The following is a 24,223-nucleotide window of genomic DNA, read 5'->3' as shown; positions in this document are numbered from 1 at the left end:
CCCCTTGAGTCACTAAGCCACTGAAGTAGGTGCCGCGACGAGTAGGAGCCAAGCCACAGTCAAAAGGAGCTGAGCCGCAACTGCTGAAAGAAGCCAAACCGCAGCTGCCTAAAGAAGCCGAGCCGATGATGTAGAAAGAAACCGAGCCACAGACGAAAGAAGCCGAAGAAGAAGTAAGGTAAGTTCCACTAAACCAATGTTTTTTTTTAAACCCCTGGTTAACCCTGGCCACCAATGGTTTTTTTTTTTTATTCTATGGGGGGCCTGGTCACCATTTTTTTTTTTTACTTGTGGCAGGGGATGGCCAGTGATGTTTTTTTGTTTTATTTGTTGAGTACTATTTTTTTTTCATTTGGGGCGGCCCTGGCCACCAATTATTTTTTAAACTGGGGGAGCTGGCCACCGATGTTTTTTTTCTAACTTGTGGGAGGGGGGGTCTGACCATCAATGATGTTTTTACTTGTAGGGGCCCCTGGCCACCAATTGGGGTTTTCTTTAACTTGTAAGGTCACTAATTCTTATGGTGGCCCTGACTGGGACATAACCGAGGCAGGATATTCTGTGTGTAACTAGGAGGCAGCTGTCACACACTTGTCATGCTGTGTCTATAAAGTTTGTTAGAGAAGCCACTGGCAGTTTGCCTCAAGGTGACATATACTGACGCAGGCTGCCTGCATGGCAGAATAAAATATCATTAAAAAAAAGCACTCGGGACATGGAAATGGGGTCGTGTTGCCAAAGCAGTGTGTGAGGCACGGCGATTCCTGCTGACAGGGGGTAAGGTGCACAGCACTAACAGGCCCGGACTGGCAATCTGTGGGTTTTGGAAAATGCCAGAGGGGCTGCTGTACAGTTTCATAGAAAGTTATTATATAGTGGGCTGGTAGGAGGCTGTTTGGGCTGATAGGGGGCTGTTTGGGCCTCTGTGTACTTGGAATGGCAGGGCCTATTTTGACTCCCAGTCCAGGCCTGTGTCCTAATATGTACCCTGTAGCGCTGTGAGGGAATCCCACCCCCTAAGTCTCTGTTGTGCCCAGCAGTCCTGACCGGGCAGTTTTCTCACTTCTGCCCAGCAGCTCCGTCATCTTACATTGATTGCAACTTCCTCCCAAGTCCTGTCTGCTGGCCCTGCTGCCTCCGTTTGATCTCGACTCAGGTCTCTTGTCCGCCTGTAGGGGATTATTTTTGCAGCAATAACAAGAGCTCAGCGAGCCCTGATGTTTTATTCCCTGTCACATTTATACATACAAATATGTTCACCATAAAGTGATTCTTTATTACATTATATATCACGTAGAATGTCCTATTCCTGGCAACTTTGCAATTGGTCTTCATTAGTTATTCTTTATCGATTTATAGTTATTTACTTTCCTCTTCTGCCTTTTTAACAGCTTTGAAATGCTGGGTGTCACTAACCCCCCACAAAAAACTATTGCTGTGTGAAGCTACAATTTTATTGTTACTTTTTATCACTTACCGTATCTTCCTGCTGAGCCTCCCTCCTTCAGGGTCTCACTGAAATCACTTCCCGGTTGCTAGACAAAATAAGACTCTAGTAACCAGTTTGCGGGGGAAAAAAGCGAAATAACTGTTTAAATAAATAAAGATCAATTGGAAATTCAGAATATCACTGTCTACATCATCCGAAAAGTTAATCTAAAGGCGAACTACCCCTTTAAATAGTCTGTTCAGTCTCATTATTTAAAAGAATTGTTCAGTATAAAAATAAAAACTGGGTAAATAGATAGGCTGTGCAAAATAAAAAATGTTTCTAATATAGTTAGTTAGCCAAAAATGTAATGTATAAAGGCTGGAGTGACTGGATGTCTAACAAAATAGCCAGAACACTACTTCCTGCTTTGCAGCTCTCTTGGTTTCCACTGATTGGTTACCCTGGTCACCAAGCAGTAACCAATCATAGACTTGAGGGGGACCACATGGGTCATATCTGTTGCTTTTGAATTTGAGCTGAATGCTGAGGATCAATTACAAACTCACTGAACAGTTATGTCCCATATGGCCCCCCCCTTATAGTCGCTGACTAACTCAGAGTTAGAGAGCTAAAAAGCAGGAAGTAGTGTTCTGGCTATTATGTTAGACATCCAGTCACTCCAGCCTTTATACATTACATTTTTGGCTAACTAACTATATTAGAAACATTTCTTACTTTGCACAGCCTATCTATTTACACAGTTTTTATTTTTACACTGAACTGTTAACTTTTAGTATGTTATAGAATGACCAATTCTAAGCAGCTTTTCAGTTGGACTTCATTATTTATTCTTTCTAGTTTTTACATGATTTGCCTTTTTCTTCTGACTCTTTCTAGTTTTCAAATGGGTGGAGGGGTCACTAACCCCATCTAAAAAACAAATGCTCTGTAAGGTTACAAATGTATTGTTATTGCCACTTTTTATTACTCAGCTTTCTATTCAGTCCGCTCCTATTCATATTCCAGCATCTTATTCAAATCAGTGCATGGTTGCTAGGGTAATGTGAACCCTAGCAACCAGAATGCTGAAATTGCAAACTGGGGAGCTGCTGAATAAAAATCTAAATAACGCAAACACCACAAATGAAAACCAATTGCAAATTGTCTCTCTTGAAGTAGTGATCCCCAACAAGTAGCTACCGTATATACTCGTGTATAAGCCGACCCGAGTATAAGCCGTGGTACCTAATTTTACCTACAAAAACTTGTAAAACGTATTGACTCGAGTATAAGCCGAGGTAGACTTTTTCAGCACATTTTGGCTTACACTCAATTAAACCTCTCCCTAGTTGCTAAGGTAATTTGGACCCTAGCAACAAGATAGCTGCTGAAATTCCAAACTGGAGAGTTGCTGAAACATAAATTTTAAAACTACCAATAATAAAACATGAAAACCAATTGCAACGGTCTCAGAACATCACTCTCTACATCATACAAAAAGTAAACTCAAAGTTGAGCAACCCCTTTCACTAAAAAGATATCTACATTGATATTTTGTCCCCAAGTGAGAATCATTCATGCTAAGCTGCACAGAGACCCAGTCAGTCCCAGTAACACTGGCTTACTGTGGCTGTTAAAGGGTTATGGCAGGCCATTTATCCAGACTCTCATTACTCTGAAAATATCCCCAGCAACCCATGAGAGAGTATATGTACAGAAGGGAGGCTGTTAATGGGTTATTTCCCATGAGATGGGGCATTCCTATAGCCATGGCTGCCAAATGAACTCCACAGCTGAAAGGCTACAGAAAGAATGTACTGATGCAGTCCGCTACATGAAAGGAAGATTTCCTACAAATGCTCTCACCTGTGTCCGCTGCTGTGGCCAGACCGAGCACCAAGCACACCAACAAACGCACGCAATGCTCCAGCTCCATGTTAGAACTCACGGCAATGCTCTGCTGCCTGTAGCTCGTAGAAATTATGTTTTTTTGCTTTGTGCACCAGCCTGCGCAGTTACTTGGCCACAGCGCATCTCTAGAGTTCCCGCAGGCGCCGCAGGACGGCGGAGGTGGGGGCCTGCAGTAGGAGGAACTACGCCTGTCGCCTCTGATGATGTCACTGTGAGTGAGCGGGAGGTGCCGGGGAGATGCGGGCGGGTAGGAAGTGAATGGTGTGCGCACGCAGGAGCGTATGTTCTTCTGAAGCGCATCCATTCGTCATTGACCCGCGTATAAGCCGAGGTAGACTTTTTCAGCACATTTTGTGTGCTGAAAAACTCGGCTTATACGCGAGTATATACGGTAATGAGCAACATGTTACTCTCCAACCCCTTGTATGTTGCTCTCAGGGTCCTCGAAGCAGGTGCTTATTTTTCAATTCCAAGCTTGAAAGCACATTTTAATTGCATAAAAACTAAGTATAGTGTCAAGTAGAGTCTCTTGTAGGCTGCCAGTCCACACAGGGGCTACCAAATAGCCAATCACAGCCCTTATTTGGCACCCAAGGGACTTTTTCTTGTTTGTGTTGTTCCCCAACTCTTTTTACATTTGAATGTGGCTCCTGAGTTAAAAAGGTTGGGGACCCCTGCTCTACATAATACTAAAAGTTAATTTAAAGATGAACAACCCCATAAATGCATTGCTCAGGGGAACAGCTTGTGTCCTGGGAATTTCTATTGTATGTTCTTGCTGGCTGCAACAAGGCAGTGGTTTCTTTGGTATGAGAGAGGATTCTAAAGAAATGACGACCAACAGAAAATAAGGATAACAATAAAAAGTAGCCTACCAGGTAGCTTGGTGCTATTTGGCGGCTAGGGACACTGTGCAAAATAACAGACTAGGAAATACAAACTTTCAAATTAAAAAAAAACAAAACACTTTCCAGGTGCTGTCAAACTCAATACCTCTGGTCAAGATGCAGACCTCCAGTTTATTTTATACAATGCTTCATATTATATGTTATTATGATATAGAATATTGTCCAGTTACATTACAGTAATACAACAGCCACAGTCCTAATACAGGTTTGTGATATGTAATTATGTTTCTCTGTGGGATCCAGGATGGTCTCTCCCAGCACTGCCTAATCACAGCTGAACCCTGTCCTCTGTTTTACAGAATATTCTTGACCTAACAGTTCCCACAGCAAATCTGAAAGGCCTGATAACTATAGATTCATGGCTTCTAATTCCAATCTTGTTGTTGTCACTGGTAAGTGTTTTTAATTTTTTTTTCTCTGTGATTTTACTATTCCTATTTTCCTGTGCAGGGCTTACAATTTCAGTGTCACTTGCCCTTTAAAAAACCCATAACGCTCATAGTTTATCTGGCAGAGATGTGGCAGTTAGCTCTCTTTGCTGCATGTCATTTACATGAATGGAAAGTCACTGTAGTTGCTCTAGATTTTTTGTCTTTCAGGTTTTGGACCGTATAGAAATTATATCATAAACTCCAGCTGGGAAGCAGTGAAGGTAACGACTGTTTGTGGCAATGAACACATCACATATCTGTTTGTTGCTAGTATAACCGTGGAAAATTAATTGTATTTTATTTTTTCAAATTAAATAATGCCCAGTTACATTGCTGATTTCCTCAACCGTAAATAGTGCACCCAAATATTGGCTTGGTCGGAACACATGTAATAGATACATAAAGAATAATCATCCCTTTTTAAAGGAGTTGTTCAAAAAATTAACTTTTAGTATGATGTAGAGAGTGATATTCTGGGACAATTTGCAGTTGGCTTTTAATTTTTATTATTTGTGGATTTTTAGTTTTTTATTCAGCAGCTCTCAAGTTTGCAAGTTTAGCAGTCTGGTTGCTAGGGTCCAAATTATGCTACAGCAATGCTTTAATTTAAATAGAAGACTGAAATATTAATAGGAGAGGGCCTGCCTAGAAAAATGCGTAATAAAAAGTAGCAAAAGCAATAAAGTTGTAGCGTCTGTAGATGTCTAGCAAAAGAGGTATAGGCTATTCTGTTGGGAGAGCCATATCTGTAGGCACACAGTTGTGTTCAGAATAATAGCAGTTGGATGTCACTAAGCCAATCAATCACTGATTTTGATATATTATATTTCTACATGGCAAATAATTTACTATTAGGTGTAGTAGAGTAATAGAAAACCAACAGACACATAACATGCATACAGCGGATTCTGTGTAATTGAATCATTAATTGAGGCTTGTTCCAAATAATAGCAGTGTGGAGTTCAATTAGTGAGCTCATTCATTCTTTAAAAAAACAGGTGTCAATTACAGCCCTTATTTAAGGAAGGAAGGAGCAAATGTTGTGCATGCTGATTATAGTAAATTTCTCTCTGAATATCTGAGTAAAATGGCTCGTTCCAGACATTGTTCAGAACACCATACTTTGTTTAAAAAGTTGATTGGAGAGGAAAAAATATATAAAGAAGTATATAAAGAAAATGATTGGCTGCTCAGCTAAAATTATTTCAATTGGTTTAAAATGGCAAGCAAAACCTGAAAGACATGAAAGACAATGGAAAACTACCATTTGAATGGATAGAAGACCAGCCAAAAGAGTCACCCAGTGATCAGCTCCAGGAAGAGCAAAGAAGGTGTAAAATTACCTGTGATACAGTTACAATCAGAAGACGTCTATGTGAAGCCAAGCTATCGGCAAGAAGCCCCTGCAAAGTCCCATTGTTGAAGAAAAGACATGCTGAAGAGCTTACAATTTGCCATTGACTGGCCTAAAGAGAAATGGAGCAACATTTATTGGACTGATGAAAGCAAGATTGTTCTTTTTGGGTCTAGGGGCTACAGACAGTTTGTCAGACGACCCCCAAACACTGAATTTAAGTCGCAGTACAGTGTGAAGATAGTGAAACATGGTGGCACAAGCATCATGATATGGGGATGTTTCTCATAGTAATCTCATGGTGTTGGGCCTATTTATCTCACACCAGGGATCATGGATCAGTTTCAATACATCAAAATACTTGAAAAGATCATGTTGCCTTATGTGAAGAGGAAATTCCCTTCAACAAGACAACAAGACAACGTTATGGAGTGACCAGCCCAATTCCTGGACCTTAATCCAATAGAAAACTTGTGGGGTGACATCAAAAATGCTGTTTCTGAGGCAAAAGCAAGAAATGCAGAAGAATTGTGGAATGTAATAGGTGCCAGAAGTTGGTGGACTCCATACAACACAGATGTGCAGCAGTTCTCAGAAACACTGATTATACAACTAAATATTAGTTCAGAGATTCAAAGGAAAGCAAACTCTTGAAACATTTTTCAGTTTATACAGTGAATGTTTATAAAGAAGAATGCAGACACAGCTATTTTTTGAAACACCCTAATATTCCCTTTTCTTCACTAAAAGGAATAACACAAATGTGATACATTTTTCTTCATGTTTTGATTTGGAATAGAATGTGCAGTGTTCCCAATGCGTCTGTGTGTATGGAAATAAAAGCTATTAAAATGATTTTGAGCTTTTTTTAACACACTGCTTTTATTCTGAACCCAACTGTATATCCATGTTTATTCTTACAAGCAGGAGCACCATACTGGCTGCTCTTAAAAGATATAATATACCCGCATCTTTCAGTGAAACAGTGTCCTTGTTTAATCATTAATCAAGAAATCAGAAATAGATGAGAATTCTTCTAGAAGTTTATACACTGTCAGACTGGCCCCCAGGGATACCAGGAAAACTCCCGGTGGGCCCTCTTGCTTCTAACCATTTTGCATATTTCATGGTCACTCCCTAGGGGCTTAATAATGGAAGAATAGAGTATTGTATGTAGAGATAAAAGACTAGGACAATAAAGCAGTTGAGTGAAGAGAGAATAATAGTTTGGAAAGTGGCCCCACAGTCTAAGGTTTACTGGTGGGCCCCTGGCATACCAGTCCGGCACTGCTTTAAAATTTAGTTTAGACCAGATCTGGAGCCACCTCTGTGGGCTCAGAGTTGAATTTGTAGCGTGGCCACAAATGCCCAGGCCTAGGTAGGGGTGGTATGTCGTCCAGCCACATTCTGAGGAGCACTGGAGACACATACTCCGGTACCCATAATCCCCAGTGCTCCACCGCATGATTGTGCTCGTACACGAGGGGAAGTGCTTGTGTGAGCGCTAGGACCCTGCAGCCTAGGATCGCCCAAGCTGAAATCTGGCCCTGAGTGGGCTACAAAGCAGTGTGTGTGTGTATGGTGTCGACAGGGTTGCCCCATTTTCTGGAAAAAAATACCGGCCTTTCTATAAATGTATCTTTTTTTCCTATTAATAAAATTGGGATCAGCCATCATTTTTCTGGCCAGACCGGTAAAATACCGGCCAGGTGGCAACCTGAAGTTCTCTTAGGTTAGGATTATTCTTTTCAAAAAATACAGATATCCAGGCTTCCCTCAGAAATCTTTGGCTCCAGGTGTTTGCAGATACATCACATAGCCCTTCTGGAGTCAGAAACGAATTCATTTCCCCTATAGACTTGCGAGAGCTTCAGATTGCTGGGTATTCTCCTACCTCTGAATCATGTAGAATTTAGGCAGGGTGGGTAAAAGTTTGCACTTGATGGATACGTCTTTCTTTGACTGCTGAGAAGGCGATGATGTTAAATGAGAAGCGTTTATATCCCTCAACATCACATTGCTGCTGGCAGTGGCAGCTTGCCACCAATATTAATGAAGCATCTTAAAGTGTCACAGCCAATACTAATTTAAGGCACTGCTTCTGACCACAGTCTGACATCACTCGGAAGAAGAACCAGGAGTTGACATATTGTAACCACCAGCAGTAGGGCATAGCTGGTATTAGTGGCAAGAATTGATTTTTTTATTGCTGCGGAATTACAGCAGCACAAAGTAGCCAATCAGTGTTAGATGCTTTTTGCAGTTCTTTGGATTAAACAACAATGTGCAACACCCCATAAATTATTGTGTGTACACTGGTTGTAACACATTTCTTACATTTGGAAACCAATTTTTGTTAGTTAGTTAGTTAGTTAGTTAGTTAGTTAGTTAGTGGACTGAAGGCTGTACGGACATCATTTACTATCTCATTTGGCCATCCAACCATAAGCCTTGCTTATTTTTGGTGTGGCTTTTGCGTTGCTGTGGGTTTTTGACCTCTACACACCTGTGAGCTCCAGCTATACAAATTTGATATTGGAAGGCTTGGAGGGTGGGACTGAGAGGAGTATTTTTGTAAAGAAGAATGCAGACACTGCTATTTTTTTGGAACAACCAAACTTGATTCATTTTTCAATTTGGAATAGAATGTGCAGTGTCCCCAAAGCATTTGCGTGTATAAAAATAAAAACTATTATAAGGATTTTGCACTTTATTCAATTTTTTTAAACACAGTGCTATTATTCTAAACACAACTGTATTTACACAGAACCAAAATACAAAGTAACCTATAATCAATACAAGAGGAACTGTAGATGGGGGCCTTACCAGTGCATTGTATGGGAGAAGAATTACCCTCTCCGTTTTTGAATATACCTTCCTAAATACAGGACAAAAAAGTAAAACCTTGCTGACCCTTCCTGCTGCAGCTGCTGCTGACTGGCATAGCTTGTTATAGCTGACTTAATATCTGTTAGTACTTCTCTGTAAGGGTATATGTGACTTGCATAACATTACATATATCAGTATTAAGGACCTATTTATTAAGCCTCAAATTTTTCTGGTCGAGTTTTTAAGGGGAAAATTTCAAATTCTTAGAGGAAAAAAGTTTTTATGCTCCAAAGCTGCTACAAATTTGAATCCGAAAATACTCTAGCTAAAACCTGCCCAAGTCATGTAAAAGTCAATGGCAGATGGTCCCTTTTACAATTGAAACTGTTGACGCTGGTTTATGTTTGATAGTTGGTAAATTGTTTGGTTTTTGTTCAATAATCTAATTTTAAAAAGTCACGCAATCTTGTCAAGACTTTTCCCGCACGTATAATTTTTGATCCAAACTTTTTAATTAAGCTTGATCGTGGTTGGGAGCTAGGTCAATTTTATTCTTTAATACAATAGGAAAAAAAATTTAATAAATGTCCTCGTAAATCTCTTCTTCAATTAAGCTACCAAGATTTCTATTTTACACAGATCCCCTGCAAGAATGCTATGTCCAGGATGGATTTAAATGGCCTGCAAAATTTTGTGCAATTAACAAATTTAATATAAGTGGTCCAATACAGACCCCTGCACCAATTAGAGATTGTACCATGAGTTCACAATCCTTTAGCCAGTTTTCTCTCCATGTACAAACAACATAACCAAAACAAACAGACCTCAGTTCAAAGCTAATCAAATGGTTGAGCAGGCAATCCCAAGCCCCAGCATGGGACAATAAATTGCCCACTTGATCTGGAGGTGCTGAGCTGGCAGCTTTTATCTTCCCATATATAGCCAGCCTAAAAAATAAATGCCTGGCTATATATATATATATATATATATATATATATATATATATATATATACGGTATATATGCTATAAATGTGATCCCTTAATAAACAAAATTGTCAGGGGCCTCGCGGCTCCAGTATCAGAGAAGTCCGGACCAAGGAGGAAGCACTAGGCCAAGAGCCCAGTTTGCGGTAGCCAAGGGGTTAATCAGGAGGCAAAGTCAGGAAGCAGGCAGAAGTTCACAAGGTAGACGTTAAAGGGTCGTAGTCAGAATAAAGCAAGGGTCAAAGTCCAAGAATCAAGATGAAATGGCAGTATACAAAACAGCCAGGACACCAGCAATAGGGACCTATAATAGGGCATTGAACCAGTGTTCAGAGCGCCAAAATGCAATGTCGCCAGAACCCACGCGGCAACCATGAGTGCCTCCATCTTGGTTTCGCGTGGACGGGAGGAGGAGCACTGCAGAGTGCTCCTGACAGACAGACATCAAATTTACAGGTGATCGTAATCCCTTTTTAAATATTGGAATTCTTACATCAGCTTTCCTCCAATGCACAGGTACAATAACAAATCAAAGAGTCTGAAAAATAATCAGAAAAATTGGCCTGGCTAAAAATCCTCTAAGTTCTGAGTACTGGAGGGTGTATTTCATTACGACTCTGGCCCTTTGCCATTAAGTTTGCTAAAACGTTTAAAGGGATTATGTCATGATTTTTATGATGTAGTTATTATTTTTAAGTTATACTGTTTACACTGCAAATAATTCAATCTACAATATAAATTTTAATTTCCTGAACCAGCAAGTGTATTTTAGTTGCAATATTGGTGTGTAGGCGCCATCTCAGCCGTCATTTTGCCTGTCATGTGCTCTCAGAAAGAGCCAGTACTTTAGCATGGAATTGCTTTCTTGCAGGCTGTTTCTCCTACTCAATAACACTGAATGTGTTGCAGTGGGACCTGGATTTTACTATTGAGTGCTGTTCTTAGATCTACCAGGCAGCTGTTATCTTGTGTTAGGGAGCTGCTATCGGGTTACCTTCCCATTGTTCTGTTGTTAAGATGCTGGGGTGATATCACTCCAACTTGCAGTACAGCAGTAAAGAGTGACTAAAGTTTATCAGAGAACAATTCACATGACTGGGGGCAGCTGGGAAACTGACAATATGTTTAGCCCCATGTCAGATTTCAAAATTAAATATAAAAAAAACTGTTTGCTCTTTTGAGAAATGGATTTCAGTGCAGAATTCTGCTGGAGCAGCACTATTAACTGATTTGGAAAAAAACATTTTTTTCCCATGACAGTATCCCTTTAATTACAAAAAAAGGGGGGTTGTAGGTGCACTCCAATGCTAAGTTAAAATGTGTTTAAGTACAATGGAAGTGCTACTGCCTTGGCCAATTAATCAGTGCACATTCCCTGGGCCCCTGTCTAAGTAATTCAGTATACGGTATGGCACCTATTATCCAGAATGCTCAGGACCTGGGGCTTTACGGATAACGGGTTTTTCCCTAATTTGGATCTTCCCACCTTAAGTCTACTAGAAAATCATGTAAACATTAAATACACCCCAATAGGCTGGTTTTGCTTCCAATAAGGATTCATTATATCTTAGTTTGGATCAAGTACAAGGTACTGTTTTATTATTACAGAGAAAAAGGAAATAATTTTAAAAAATTTGGATTATTTGATTATAATCTATGGGAGACGGCCTTTCCGTAATTTGGAACTTTCTGGATAACAGGTTTCCGGATAACGGATCCCATACCTCTATATGCAAGTGCATGTGTTTACAAAGACAGGGGTTTTTTTTTTTTTTTGTTACAAAGTTATGATCATAAAGTTGATAAGCCACCAAATCACGTCAAGGTAAACCCCACACAGCAGTCACTAACTTGTTTACCTCTGGTCATAGTATAATAGGTCTTGTACCTCTCTGCATAGTAGCATTACTTGGAGTAAATATCTCCTGAACCTTGATTTCAGTCTGAGGGCTAGGTCCTCTCCCACCACTAGCTTTTGAGGCTTTTAAGAGAGAGAGAGAGAGATTGCCCAAAAAAAAAAAAACAATGAAATAATGGAAAAACAATAGTGAAGGCAAAGTAATGGTATGTGTATAGGTGCACACTTGGGTATAGTATAGGTAAGAGTATAGGTGTGAGCAAAAATAAGTGAAAAAGACAAACTAAATGAAGGTGTGTAATAGGTGTAATTAGTGTAAATGGGTGCAAAAATGTTACCTGGTGGCAGGCACAGCAGATATCACAGTTAAAAACGTAGGACCACGATTAGTTAAAGGGGATGGGACTGGGGGTTCTACTATATTGTGTTTTATCTGGTATCATTAAGCTCATTTATTGTGTACACCAAGAAATAGAACTGATTAAGCACATTTGGGCAATGGCAGATGATGAGGTTTGTCCCCTGCTCTAAATCTGCACTACCACAAATCTTCTGAAATTGCTTTCCCCTTTTGAAAGATTTGAATTTCTGCAAGCAAAACACATTACGTGTGCAATCCAAAGCTTTCTGAAAGGAGATTCAAGAGATTCGTTAGTCCCCCCCCCCCCCCGCCAGTGCCCTTACATTTCCAAAGTCTCCTTCAACCAAAATATATATTTTCAGTGCAACCATACTTTTCAACTTTTTCTTTTAACTACTGATATTTTTAAGAACTCTTTTGGGATTAGTCTTTGCAAGTGAAGCAATCTGTTCACCATATTTCTATTTTTACTTTTTTGATTGCTACTTTGCAACCCTTGTTTTATGTGCAGGAATGGAAAAAAGGAGTCTGTCACCTCTGATTTTTTATGCTTTCTTCTGCATTTCATATTAACATCTGAACTAAACCACATAGGGTGTTTCTTAATGGAGGGGGAGGGGAATGTCATGTTCCACACATCAGGGATTATGCATTTATTCCAGGGAGACATTAAAATAAACTTTATGGAGGCTCCTACTTCAGTTTTATGCAAGGAATAAGTATTTTTGATCATTCTAGATGCAGTGAAAGCTAAATAGTGATAGGCTACTGGAGCAGATCAAACGTTGCACAGCTTACTACGAAAAAAAACCTGTTATGAACAAACTAAATAAAAAAATAAAAAATATGTGTGTGCATGTCAAGGCATGGGATTTCTATGTACATACAGTATTTGATAACATTACATCATAGACTTTTTTTGTAGATGTTTTCTATCTCTTGCTGTAGGAGTTATCTGAACTTGGTCTTGGTGGAGATGTTGAACTTCAGATTATGGAGCTTCCAGTGAAATACAGTGAGGTGATGAGGAAAGTGTGCAAGATATGGACAGAGCGTAAGCCCCTGGTTAGTTCCACATGGCCAACTTGTAATGGGTTTGTACTGCCCTGAAACGTATACTGTATGTACCACCTCTTTGGGGTATATTAATAGCAACAGCAGATTAAGTAATGGCTGGGTGGGCAAAGAGTATAGAAAGTCTAGAAGGGGTTCAGACATATCTTTTCATGCTGGTGCAACTTGCCTTGAAAGCACTTGGAAAGACATGCCGTACTTTAGATGTGTATCATCAGTTAGGCCAGTGATCCCAAACCAGAAGTTCGTGAGCAACATATTGTTGCTCTCAGTGGCCTAAAAGCAGGTGATTATTTTTGAATTCCAGGCTTGGAGACAAGTTTTGGTTGCATTAAAAACAGGTGCACTGCCAAACAGAGCCTCAATGTAGGTTGACAATCCACATAGGGGCTACCAAATAGCCAATCACAGCACTTATTTGCACCCCAAGAACATTTTTCATGCTTGTGTTGCTCCCCAACTCCTTTTACTTCTGAATGTTGCTCACGGGTTCAAAAGGTTGGAGATAATAATGTGCTTAGAACCAATAGGTTCCCTGCTTAATGAAACCTGATTGACATAGGGCCTCATAACTAGGATTTCCAGTTAAAATGAACATATGTTCCCTGAATAACCTGCTGCTAAGTGTTTGCATTCTGTTCTTTTCATGTCGGCAAATATGGCAAACACACTAGCTGTCTGTGCACGTTGGAATGGCCTCCTCATCCAAAGCAATCACCCTGGAGCAATGCGGAAGAAACAAAGGCTACATGGAAAAGGACCTCGGCGGCGCTCACCCACACGGTGGCTGCTGTTTGCTGGAAGGGCCAGAAAGAATAGAGTCTGTCATTAATATGAAAACCGTCTGCAAAAACATTTCATTGCCTGGGATTGATGTTATCTACTCCAGAGATGCTGGGAGGTAGAACTGTTTGGTTTCCTAGGGAAAAGCTATAGACAGAAACATTGGGATGCAGACACTATTTACTCTGAAGTCTCTCATTTTGTTTTACTGTCAGCTTAGTGATGTATGTTTTCTTACCCTAAATCAGCAATAGGCAGCCTGTTCCCATACATCTGTCCTCTAGACATACATATACTGTATAATAAAAACACAATGTATTTGCATATAGGCTGTACAGGAATATAACATGTCTGTGAAGATTTCTAGAAAAAATAAGTCTAAATCAACTGGACTTTGAGTATTCTTGTAAATGTTCCACCTCTCATCTGAGCGGCTTCTTCAATTAAACTTAAAAAAGAATTCTGTTTCCCATGCACCTATACTGTATAGTGATTTCCATAACGCCATTAGACCTTTTTGCATTTTTGCCCATTTCCATTGCTTTAGTGCCACCCCCAACCGTATCCTTCTCACTTCACTCTCACATCCATTTCCTAGAGATATTCTTCTTTCTCTCAGTCACAGTCTAAAACTATCGCTACAGGCACAAATGTCAAGTTGGACAGTTTTAGTGTGACCCATTCCACTTAAAGCTGCATGTGGCCTTCAAGAGGGCCCCGTCCCGAAACAGCCTTCCTCCATCTACCTAGAGGATAGGACTGTCCCTACATAGTCCTCAAGATTTTAGAACTCTTGTCTGATAATTTGGGTATCAGTTGGCTAGGCACAAAGATTTGTCATTCTTTGCTGAATGAAAAGTAGAGACACTGGGTGCAATCTGAAGGATAACCTGCTGGCTGTGCCTACTTACCTTGCTTAATGTCCCAGAATCCACACAAAGCTCACAACAGCTAGGACAGAATCTACCCCATGGCCCATGTGACTCCCCTGTCTCTTCAGTTATCAGAGTTTCCACACATTAATAGATATCTATACTACTGTGCCGTGTATACACATAAGAAAAGCAGTGAATGATACTATCCTCTTTCTACTATAGGTACCTCTGTGAATATGCCTACTACATCTCTCTGCACTATGGACAAGGAAGGGCAGTTTTCATCCATGTGCCTCCATTAACAAAAGCTTTGACATCACGAGGACTGGCTCAAGCTCTGCAGCACATTATCCAAGAGATGTTGACTCTGTACGGGCAGACATCAGCCCATCAGTAACTCCAAATAAACTGATCCCTTAATATGGATCATTACACTCCACATTGCCAAGTGCAGCATTATTTCTAAGCTATGTACATCAATATTCCTCAGACTCAACGTTCGACAGACTCAATGCTCCTCACACTCAGTGTTCCTCTGACTCAACCTTCCTCAGACTCAATGTTCCTCAGACTCAACGTTCCTCAGACTCAACGTTCCTCAGACATGGTTATAGATACATGAAAACATGTTATTCTAAGAATATCTAGGCCAGCAACTAAATTGTCTTCATCAATCTCACCTTCAGGCTGAGCTCCCATACCCCTATACTTCTGATAGAACGGCCCCCCCAGTGTGGAAACTTGCATGTACGACTGAGCTGCTGCCAGCCAATCACTGGCAATGGATTAAAGCAAACTATGTAATAAACAAAGCTGCTGTGTTATGTATTGCGTTGACTTATGAAATCCTGACATTCCTTGAGCAAAAAGATTCTGTGCAAGATACAGGGGTAACTAGACTGGCTCAGGTACTGCATAATCACCGACAATCCTTATACAGAGTCTCTTGAGTAACACACCACAGATGTCTCCTGTCCCCAACACTTTTACCAGGAAAGCTCATGGAGTTCAGGGGCTGCAAATCAGAAACCTGAAAAAAAATTTTTTTTTTTTAAACAGATGACATCCTATTGTATCTTGGGAATCCCGGACTCTATGGGGCAAATTCACTAAGCGCCGAACGCTAGCGTTAATTCGCTAGCGTTTGGCATTTTCGTTACTGCGCAAATTCACTAACGAACGCTGGCATAGTTTCGCTAGTGTTACTTCGCACCCTTACGCCAGGCGAATTTTTGCTAGCGATGTAACTACGCAAATTCACTAACTTGCGCAGTGTACTGAACGCTACCTTTTACGCTAGACTTCCTTTGCCACCTCAGACCTGAACGAAGCGCAATAGAGTAGATAGGGATTGTTTCAAAAAAAGTCAAAATTTTTTCTAAGTCCCAAAAAACGCTGGCGTGTTTTCTACATTATGGGTGATAGGCTGAAAAAGATCGAAAAATTTTTTTGGGGCTCCCCTCCTTCCCCCCTACATTTCCTGACTCATGGCAACTTAACTATACAGTGGGCACATGTGTAGGGCAAAATAAAATTTTTATTTGATGATTTGAAGGTTTTCTTGGCATTTGTAGTGCTGATACGTATTCCTCCATTGAAATTTGAATTTCGCGCCGTATGCAAATTAGCCTTCGCTAGCGTAACTTCGCTTTACATAGCGAATCAACGCTAGCGCAACTTTGCAACCTTATGCTACCCCTGAGCGCAACTTCGGATTTTAGTGAATTTGTGGAGCGCTGGCGAAACTACGCCTGGCGAAGTGCAGCGAAGTTGCAACTTCGAATCTTAGTGAATTTGCCCCTATTTGTTTAAAATTCTCTCCATGTTTGAATGCTAGGCAAAAAGGCTAACCCTTTGGGTGAGTGGATTCAAATGAATTGCCCTCCCTCTATAGGCCCCATGACCCAGACTAGGGCAATATATTTCCCCCTGATTAACGTCTTCCACGATAAAAAATAAAATTGTTACATACTTGTTTGAGAAGTCTGAATCAACTCTACAGTTGTTGCTCAGATCAGATCCCTAAACTTCTCAATTCATAAGGCTTAGTACAATTCCCGCTAAAGCATCCCAACTCTCCAGAGACCTGGCAAGGATGGTGGTCTGCCCCTACCCAATAATACTCAGATATTTCTGGCTGGCTAACTGGTATTTGCTAATTGGTGGCTGGGCCCAGTCACAGATCTTTGAGGCAGACATATTTGTATCGTTGGCAGGCCTGGCTAATGTTCTAAATAGGAATCGTACCCCAAGCATTCACGCTGATGTTTAGATAAGGCAGAGGACAGGTTGAGGCTGAAAGCAATGATTCAGATGGAATTTGTCCTCTATGAACACTTTTGTCCTTGAGCTAAATAAACGAGACAACAATGTTCAGGCTGGATGGAAAGAGGAATTTCATTCCTAGATGATGTCTAGCTTAAATCCCACTTTCAGCTGCATCTGCTGTTTTGCAACTTTCAACTTCACCAGCAGTTTTGTCCTCGTTTGCTGCCCATAACCTTCAAACAGAACACACGCCGTCCTTTGCAAACCTAAGGAAAACGATTTTCAAACACTCTGCACAACTTATTCATAGATCCAGTGCAAAGCCCTTAAAGGACAAGTAAACCCTTTACCCCACGTCACTAGTATAACAGAGTCCCTGTAATGCCTCTGCTGTTAATAGTTGTATTAGGTTTAATATTCATGTTTAATTGCTTAAAGAGGCTACAAGTTCATGGGTTTTCAAAGTAATTTATCAGAATTATGGAAAAGGATTGTGCATTGCAGGTCCGTCCTTTTTCATTTTAATAATGACGCAGCCAATTTAAGAGACTGTACAAACCACATATCTGCTACCTATGAGCATTATCAGCAGCTGTCTGTTAAAGGGGCTGTCTGTTATGGTCAAAAATGTAAATCCCCTCTGGCTTTGGAGAGTTGATATAAGCGTTTTTCCAATAGTGATTATTTTTTGTGAGCAGTTTTTCAGGCAATCGCAGCGCATTCATATCCCCCACATACCAGCACCAGCTTTAGCATCGCGCAATACCTTCACGGCCTGTGGTCATCTCCTCTTCTTGGTCCGCCAGCTTCTGCTAGTCCCCGCCCACCTACCAATGGAAAATGAGTAGGCAGTGACGGTTTGCAGACGCCTGCTCGATGCCTACTCGTTTTCCATTGGTAGGTGGGCGGGGACTAGCAGAGGCTGGCGGACAATGATCCCCTTTAAATACGCTAAATCTTAATGGATACTAAAACTGAAGCCTTAAACAAAGGGGCAAATTCACTAACCGGTGAAAATTCGGCAGCGATGGCTTTGCGCACATCGCAACACTTCGCCAGGCGTAAATTCGCCTGAACAACGCTAATTCACAAAGATCCGGAGTTGCGTACAGGGTAACGAATGCTGGTGAAGTTGCGCTAGTGAAAATAGGATCAGCAGTTCAAAGTTATGCTAGCCTTGGCTAATTTGCATATGTTAAAGTACAATGGCCATATATACTGCACCAAATACATTACATTACACAAGGCCAGGGAACCTTAATAAAATTATATAGAGTTGTTATAATGCCCTATACATGTGCCCACAGTATAGTTTAGGTGCCATATGTTATCAAATGTAGGGGGAAAGGAGGGTACCCCCAAAAAAAAAATCGATCTTTTTCAGCCTATCACCCTGTAAAAAGGAAAAGACGCCAGTGTTTTTTGGGACTTTTTTTTTTTGCGGAACTCCTATCTACTCTATTGCACTTCGTCTGGTCTGAGGTGGCAAAGGCAAGTCTGGCGATAGAGGTCAGTAAATTCAAAAACTTAGTGAATTTGCGTAGTAACTAGGGATGCACCGAATCCAGGATTCGGTTCGGGGTTCGGACAGGATTCGGCCTTTTTCAGCAGGATTCGGCCAAATAGAATCCTAATTTGCATATGCAAATTAGGTGCGGGAGGGAAATTGCGTGACTTTTTGTCAGAAAACAAAGAAGTAAAAAATGTTTTACCCTTCCCACCCCTAATCTGCATATGCAAATTAGGGTTCGGATTCGTGAAGTTTTCAGGGGTTCGGCCAAATCCAAAAAAGTGGATTCGGTGCATCCCTAGTAGTAATGCTCTTTTGCCAGACCGAAAATTCGCCTGGCGTTGAGTGCAAAGTTGCCTATCTCCTTGGCGATCTTACACCAGAAAAATTACGCCAGCACCCGTTAGTAAACCCGCAAAGTGCTGAAATGACGTCACTGCATATTTTCGCCAGCGTTAGCCACTTTGTTCTTTAGTAAATTTCCCCCAAAGAGAGACCTTTTAGTGCAAAGTGCTAAAGAGAAAGCAGAGCTCATGACACCTGCAGGAGACAAGGTCTCACAGATCCACTTCATCAAGGATCACATCATTATCTTCTAAAACCTCTCATTCTTGGAAATCAACACTGGGGGCAGATTTATCAAAGGTCGAATTTATGTTAATTTTTTTCTTACGTTAATAAATTTAAATGTACCCAAAACTCAAATGTTATCTAAATTTGTTGTCAATGTGTTCTTTGGCAAATTGTAATCTCTTCAGCACGTCTTTTATTCTAACCATGGGACTTTGCAGGGGCTTCTTGCCGATAGCTTGGCTTCAAATAGGGTCTTCTAATTGTAACAGTATCACAGGTAATTTTACATCTTCTTTGATCTTCCTGGAGCTGATCACTGGCGGAGTCTTTGCCATTTTGGCTATTCTTCTGTCCATTGAAACTGTTGTCTTCCGGTTTCTTCCACGTCTTTCAGGTTTTGGTTGCCATTTTAAAGCATTTAAGATAATTTTAGATGAGCAGCCTATCACTTTCTGCACTATATGTTTTCCCCTCTCCAATCAGCTTTTTACTCAAAGTACGCTGTTCTTCTGAACAATGTCTGGAACGAGCCATTTTACTCAGATTTTGAGACAGAAATGCACTATAATCAGCATGCACAACATTTGCTGCCTTCCTTCCTTAAATAAGGGCTGTAATTGACACCTGTTTTTACACGGAATGAATGAGCTCACTAATTGAACGCCACACTGCTATTATTTGGAACAAGCCTCAATTAATGATTCAATTACACAGAATCAGTAGCAGCATGCATGTCATGACTGTTGGTTTTCTATTGAAACCAACAAACTGTTCACAAAGACCCCTGGCTACATATGGGGTACCAAATGGACTACATACTGGAACTGTAAGCTTGATGGTTTCAAATAGTTTTATAAAAATGTAATAAATGTTATTTTAGCAAAGCTTTGAAGTTATAACCAGTAGTTTGGGGTAGAAAGACTATTTTAAATGTCACAATGTGTACTTTGCAAAAATATTGGGTTTTATGGAGTCACCTTACTGTTAATGGCCATTTGGAATCAATTTAAAGGGGGGTTTTACAACATCCACGTTTTTAAATGCAAGATCCAACTGGGACGCACACACACAAGGCAAGAAGCAGACAGAGATGCATACAGAATTCTTTTATTTAACTTAAATCTTGTAGTACTGAAACTACTAGAAAAGAAGCAGAGTAAGAGAAACTAAAACTGCCTTAGGTTCAGCCATTTAAAATAGACAAAGTTTCTTTTTTTCCAATATTGTAAAGAATTCAGAGTATATAGCAAGAACAGGAAAACAATTCTTACAGAATATACAAAAAAGTTGATTTTTTTTTCTACTGATTCATTTTTATATAAACACAGGAATTTCTTATGAATAATTTACACACCGCATATAATCTCAATGTAACAAATTGGCCATGTTATGTTTTTTTTTGCTTGTTTTTTTTCTTTCTTAAATAAGAAAACTTGGAAAAAGATTTTTTTTAAGTAATTTATATTATTTTATTAGTAACTCATTAAATTCCATAGTTTTTTTTTTAATGTTTCATGTTTTTTTCCCCAGAGGTAGTGAGAAACTCTGGCCAGTTCTTGTGTATTTGAGGCTGTACTGAATCGAGAAACAGAAGGTGGAGAGGAAAAGAAAGAAAATACCTTGGTTTGCACAAGTGAAGTGAAGCGCATGGTTGACCTTCCAGTTCCAGCCATGCTTGCTCCCCCCCAAAAACAAAAACCAACTTGCAATGCATTGCACACAACTAGCCTGTATATACCCGTGTTTGGCAGAAAGAGGTTAATTCACAAGACCAGAGTCAGACTCACCGCCATATCCATTTATAGCAAACGTTCCAATTTGTGGTTGACCTGTCTCCACCAGTAGTGTATTATATTATACGCACGCCAGTTCCAGCGCTAGAATGGTTACAAGTTAAAAGAAAAATACAATTTTATATGACTGAACCTACAACTCAGATAATCTGTCAGTATTCTGCCGAGCAGTCCAGGCAGTTCTAACTCTGACCTTAACACCAGGATACAGTAAAAAGTGAAATGACCAGTAAAAGTTCAGCCCAATCAAACCAGAGGGTTATGGAAATGTTGAAGATACAGAACTGTTGACTTTTCAGATGTGTGACAAGGTTAAGAGTTATTCTTTTTTTTTTTTGGCATTATAAAAAAGCTCCGTAAATACATTAACTACATCCCTATTTATCTACATATACGTCAGAGTGTAATAAATATATATTACACACTCGGCTATGCACATTTAAAAAGACAGGTTTCTATTCGGAAGAGAGTGCCACACACTTATTTTTCGGGAGGTTTATTAAAATATAAATACAAAAATTCTTCCATGTACGTACAAAACGAGAGCGAAAGAGAGAGACATTAATTTGGCTGTTGTAAACTGGATTTGTTTTTTCTGTTTTGTCAAAAAGACTACCCGTAATCTACTGGACTAAGCAGTCCTGTGAAAGATGCTAATGGAGAAGCTGTTCAATGGGATTTCTTGCCAAGCTGGTAGCAAAGGCAAATAGGCAGGCTGGAAATACTAGTGAGAATCACAGAGAAATAAGTGTGTGTCGCACGCGATGTGCTGAGCCGACTGTGCCAAAAGGACCAAATACTTTAGTGATTCTAACAATGAGCTCCAGGATTGGATCAGGGTCGGAGTTTGTGGAGGTCTGCCATTGTACTCCAAACCTATTTGCTGCTTGTGATCACGGTGTCTAGAATAAAAGCTGATAAAGACCCAACAGCATCAGACAGATCAGAACACACATTCCTTAGTTGCCATCTTAACCAAAGGGCTCCAAGCTTAAGGCTTTCCAGCAGGACCGACCAGTACAACACAACGCTTTCCCTACCACCCTAAACACTGAAATGCTGGAAATGGTCATTCCCAGAATTTTGCCCCGACTCTAAACAGCCCATTCTTTTAGAAATACCAACAACATGTCTTCCAGGATAGTCATTAAATTCATCCAATCAAGTTTGTTGATATTCAGAAAGCAGAGACTTTGGGCGGCCCCTGGGCACAGCCAGTCATACACATTCTCAATATAATCTTTATGTTGGTGTTGAGCATCATACCTGGGCAAAGAAACCCAGCCTATCCAAATACTGTATTCATTATGTGTATAGAAGCCAAATGATGTAGCCAGCTACCTGTCCCATTTAGCCCTCTTTTTAATCTCCAAAGCTCACCCATAAACATTACGCTGAAGCTACATTTCTTTCTTTTCTCTGGACATTACTTGGAACCCTCCCAGCCGTTCCACAGATCATGGCTGAACTCCTAGCAATGCAATGTAGATGCACTTTTCTGTGCCGAGTGATGCTTCATAATAATATAAGTGCCTTGTTGTGCAACACCAGGACAAAAAAATGCACCTGCTTGCTAGTGAAACATGCAACAGTTCTGTATCTCCTCTTCTGCCAATGAATGCCAATGTGAGTTCTAAACAGAAAAAAACAATGGATCTCTGCCTCAGACAGACGAGAACGACAAAATGTTAAGCTTCCACATCATCTAAAGTGAAACGGTATTTGCAGAATTGGATGCAGTTCAGTATTTTCTTTTCTTATATCACAACCCTCACCACGTAACCCAAAACAAATCACACAAAGCACACGCTTTAGAAAAATTAATAATAAAAATGGGCTTGATAGAGAGGGAAACAGAAGTGATTAAGACAAGCCAATTGCCACTGCTCTGAGAGTATCAATGTGTTTGATGCATAGCAATGATAGACGATGGCTTGGTGGGTGCACAGAAAATCTGCAATGTGCACACAAAGCTAATATTAAACCAAACAGTGACTTCTGATTTCAGAATGTTCAGACACTTCTATTGATATGCGCCCTGTTTGTACGCAGGGGAGTGTTAGAACACATTACAGATTCCCGAGATCACATTGGGTCGTACACCCAGATGCATACACTTTGCGTATCCATCAAGCACTTTAGAAGCACAACAATACCAGGGTTTAGAGTGAGCATAGAATAAAGAGCAAGATATCACTCAAAACCAATATAGCAAGATGATAAATATTGTCTCAATCACCTTTCTGCCTTCTGTGTTTATTGAATCAAGAAGAAAAGAGCAGAAAGCTTCTAACATTTCTATTGTGACCTATTGACCAAGCTTTCCATGTAGCCAAAACTAGTTTCCACTTGGCACTAAAGGTTGCACCTCATGAACTACTATCCCATTCAGCTCAATATTGAATATTGGGGGTTGAACATTTTTCAGCTCTTGGGTTAAGATTGGCCTCCATCGGAGTCCCGTATCATATTTTATAGAATGTTGCATATTTTTAAAAATAAGGGAGGATTAAGAAATTTGCTTTGCGTCTACTGGCCAAAAAAATATATCCTAGTGTTGTTTGGGCAACACTTTACAAACAGTGGTGTATAAGAAGCATTCATTTTACAGCTGAAAGCACATTCTTAGGACGGCCTTTTAGTAGAAAAGGATTCGGATTTCAGGGTCTCAGATTAACCCACCTTAGATTATTATCCTTTTTTAAAAAAAGCTTCAACCATTTACTATTCGATTCTTTCAACTGATCAAAACAAAGGATCTACTCTACTAGTAAGTGCTAAACTTTGCCCTCCTTGCTGGCAGTCACCCTACTAAATCTGGTAGCCTGGAGGATAATGAATAATTTCAAATTGGATGTCGGCCAGGAGAAGCGCGGAACTGAAGCTCTAAGAACTAATCATGTTAGTGGTAATCCAAATCTGTCCTTGGGTTGCTACACATCAGTGCATGAGTTCAAGGCAGACAACACAGTAGTACGCCTGGGACCGCTGAACAGATACATTTACCAGTTTTTCATCATCCAATCAATGGATCACCTCCGATGGCAAGATATTTGGATATCTTGTAAAGCAGAAGGGACCAGGCAACAACGTTTGGTAAGGAATGGACAAAGCAAACATTAATGTTATCATGGAGGTCATCAGCCTTGAAAGAGCCAGCAATGAAAGGGATTCAATGGTAGTAGTTCATGAGGTTGTTCCTCACATTACTTAAATGGAGTACAACAATCACAAAACAAGCAAAATGTGGACAGTTTGAACAAAACCCTCGTAGCAGA

At 40.3% G+C, this 24,223-nt stretch overlaps 1 protein-coding gene across 1 annotated transcript; it reads left to right on the top strand.

Moving 5' to 3' along the window:
• The first annotated feature begins 563 nt into the window (after window positions 1-563).
• pgpep1l.S (pyroglutamyl-peptidase I like S homeolog) lies at window positions 564-15,198 on the top strand. The gene is made up of 6 exons (XM_041587756.1): window positions 564-777; window positions 4,551-4,643; window positions 4,851-4,903; window positions 13,018-13,134; window positions 13,818-14,044; window positions 15,024-15,198. The coding sequence occupies exons 2-6, from the start codon at window positions 4,610-4,612 to the stop codon at window positions 15,196-15,198; spliced, it is 606 nt and encodes a 201-aa protein (XP_041443690.1). The 5' UTR covers window positions 564-777; window positions 4,551-4,609.
• Window positions 15,199-24,223: the final 9,025 nt, after the last annotated feature.

This window comes from Xenopus laevis, chromosome 3S (assembly GCF_017654675.1).
Source record: "Xenopus laevis strain J_2021 chromosome 3S, Xenopus_laevis_v10.1, whole genome shotgun sequence".
In the NCBI taxonomy this organism is placed as follows: domain Eukaryota; kingdom Metazoa; phylum Chordata; class Amphibia; order Anura; family Pipidae; genus Xenopus; species Xenopus laevis.
The sequence above is the reverse complement of the archived record's forward strand: the minus strand, read 5'-3'. Positions and strand labels throughout refer to the sequence as shown.

Coding starts and splice junctions, on each gene's coding strand:
- pgpep1l.S (XM_041587756.1), top strand. CDS start 4,610: ATGGCTTCTAATTCCAATCTTGTTGTTGTCACTG. Junction 4,904..13,017: donor CCAGCTGGGAAGCAGTGAAG/GTAACGACTGTT, acceptor CTCTTGCTGTAG/GAGTTATCTGAACTTGGTCT. Junction 14,045..15,023: donor TACTCCAGAGATGCTGGGAG/GTAGAACTGTTT, acceptor TTTCTACTATAG/GTACCTCTGTGAATATGCCT.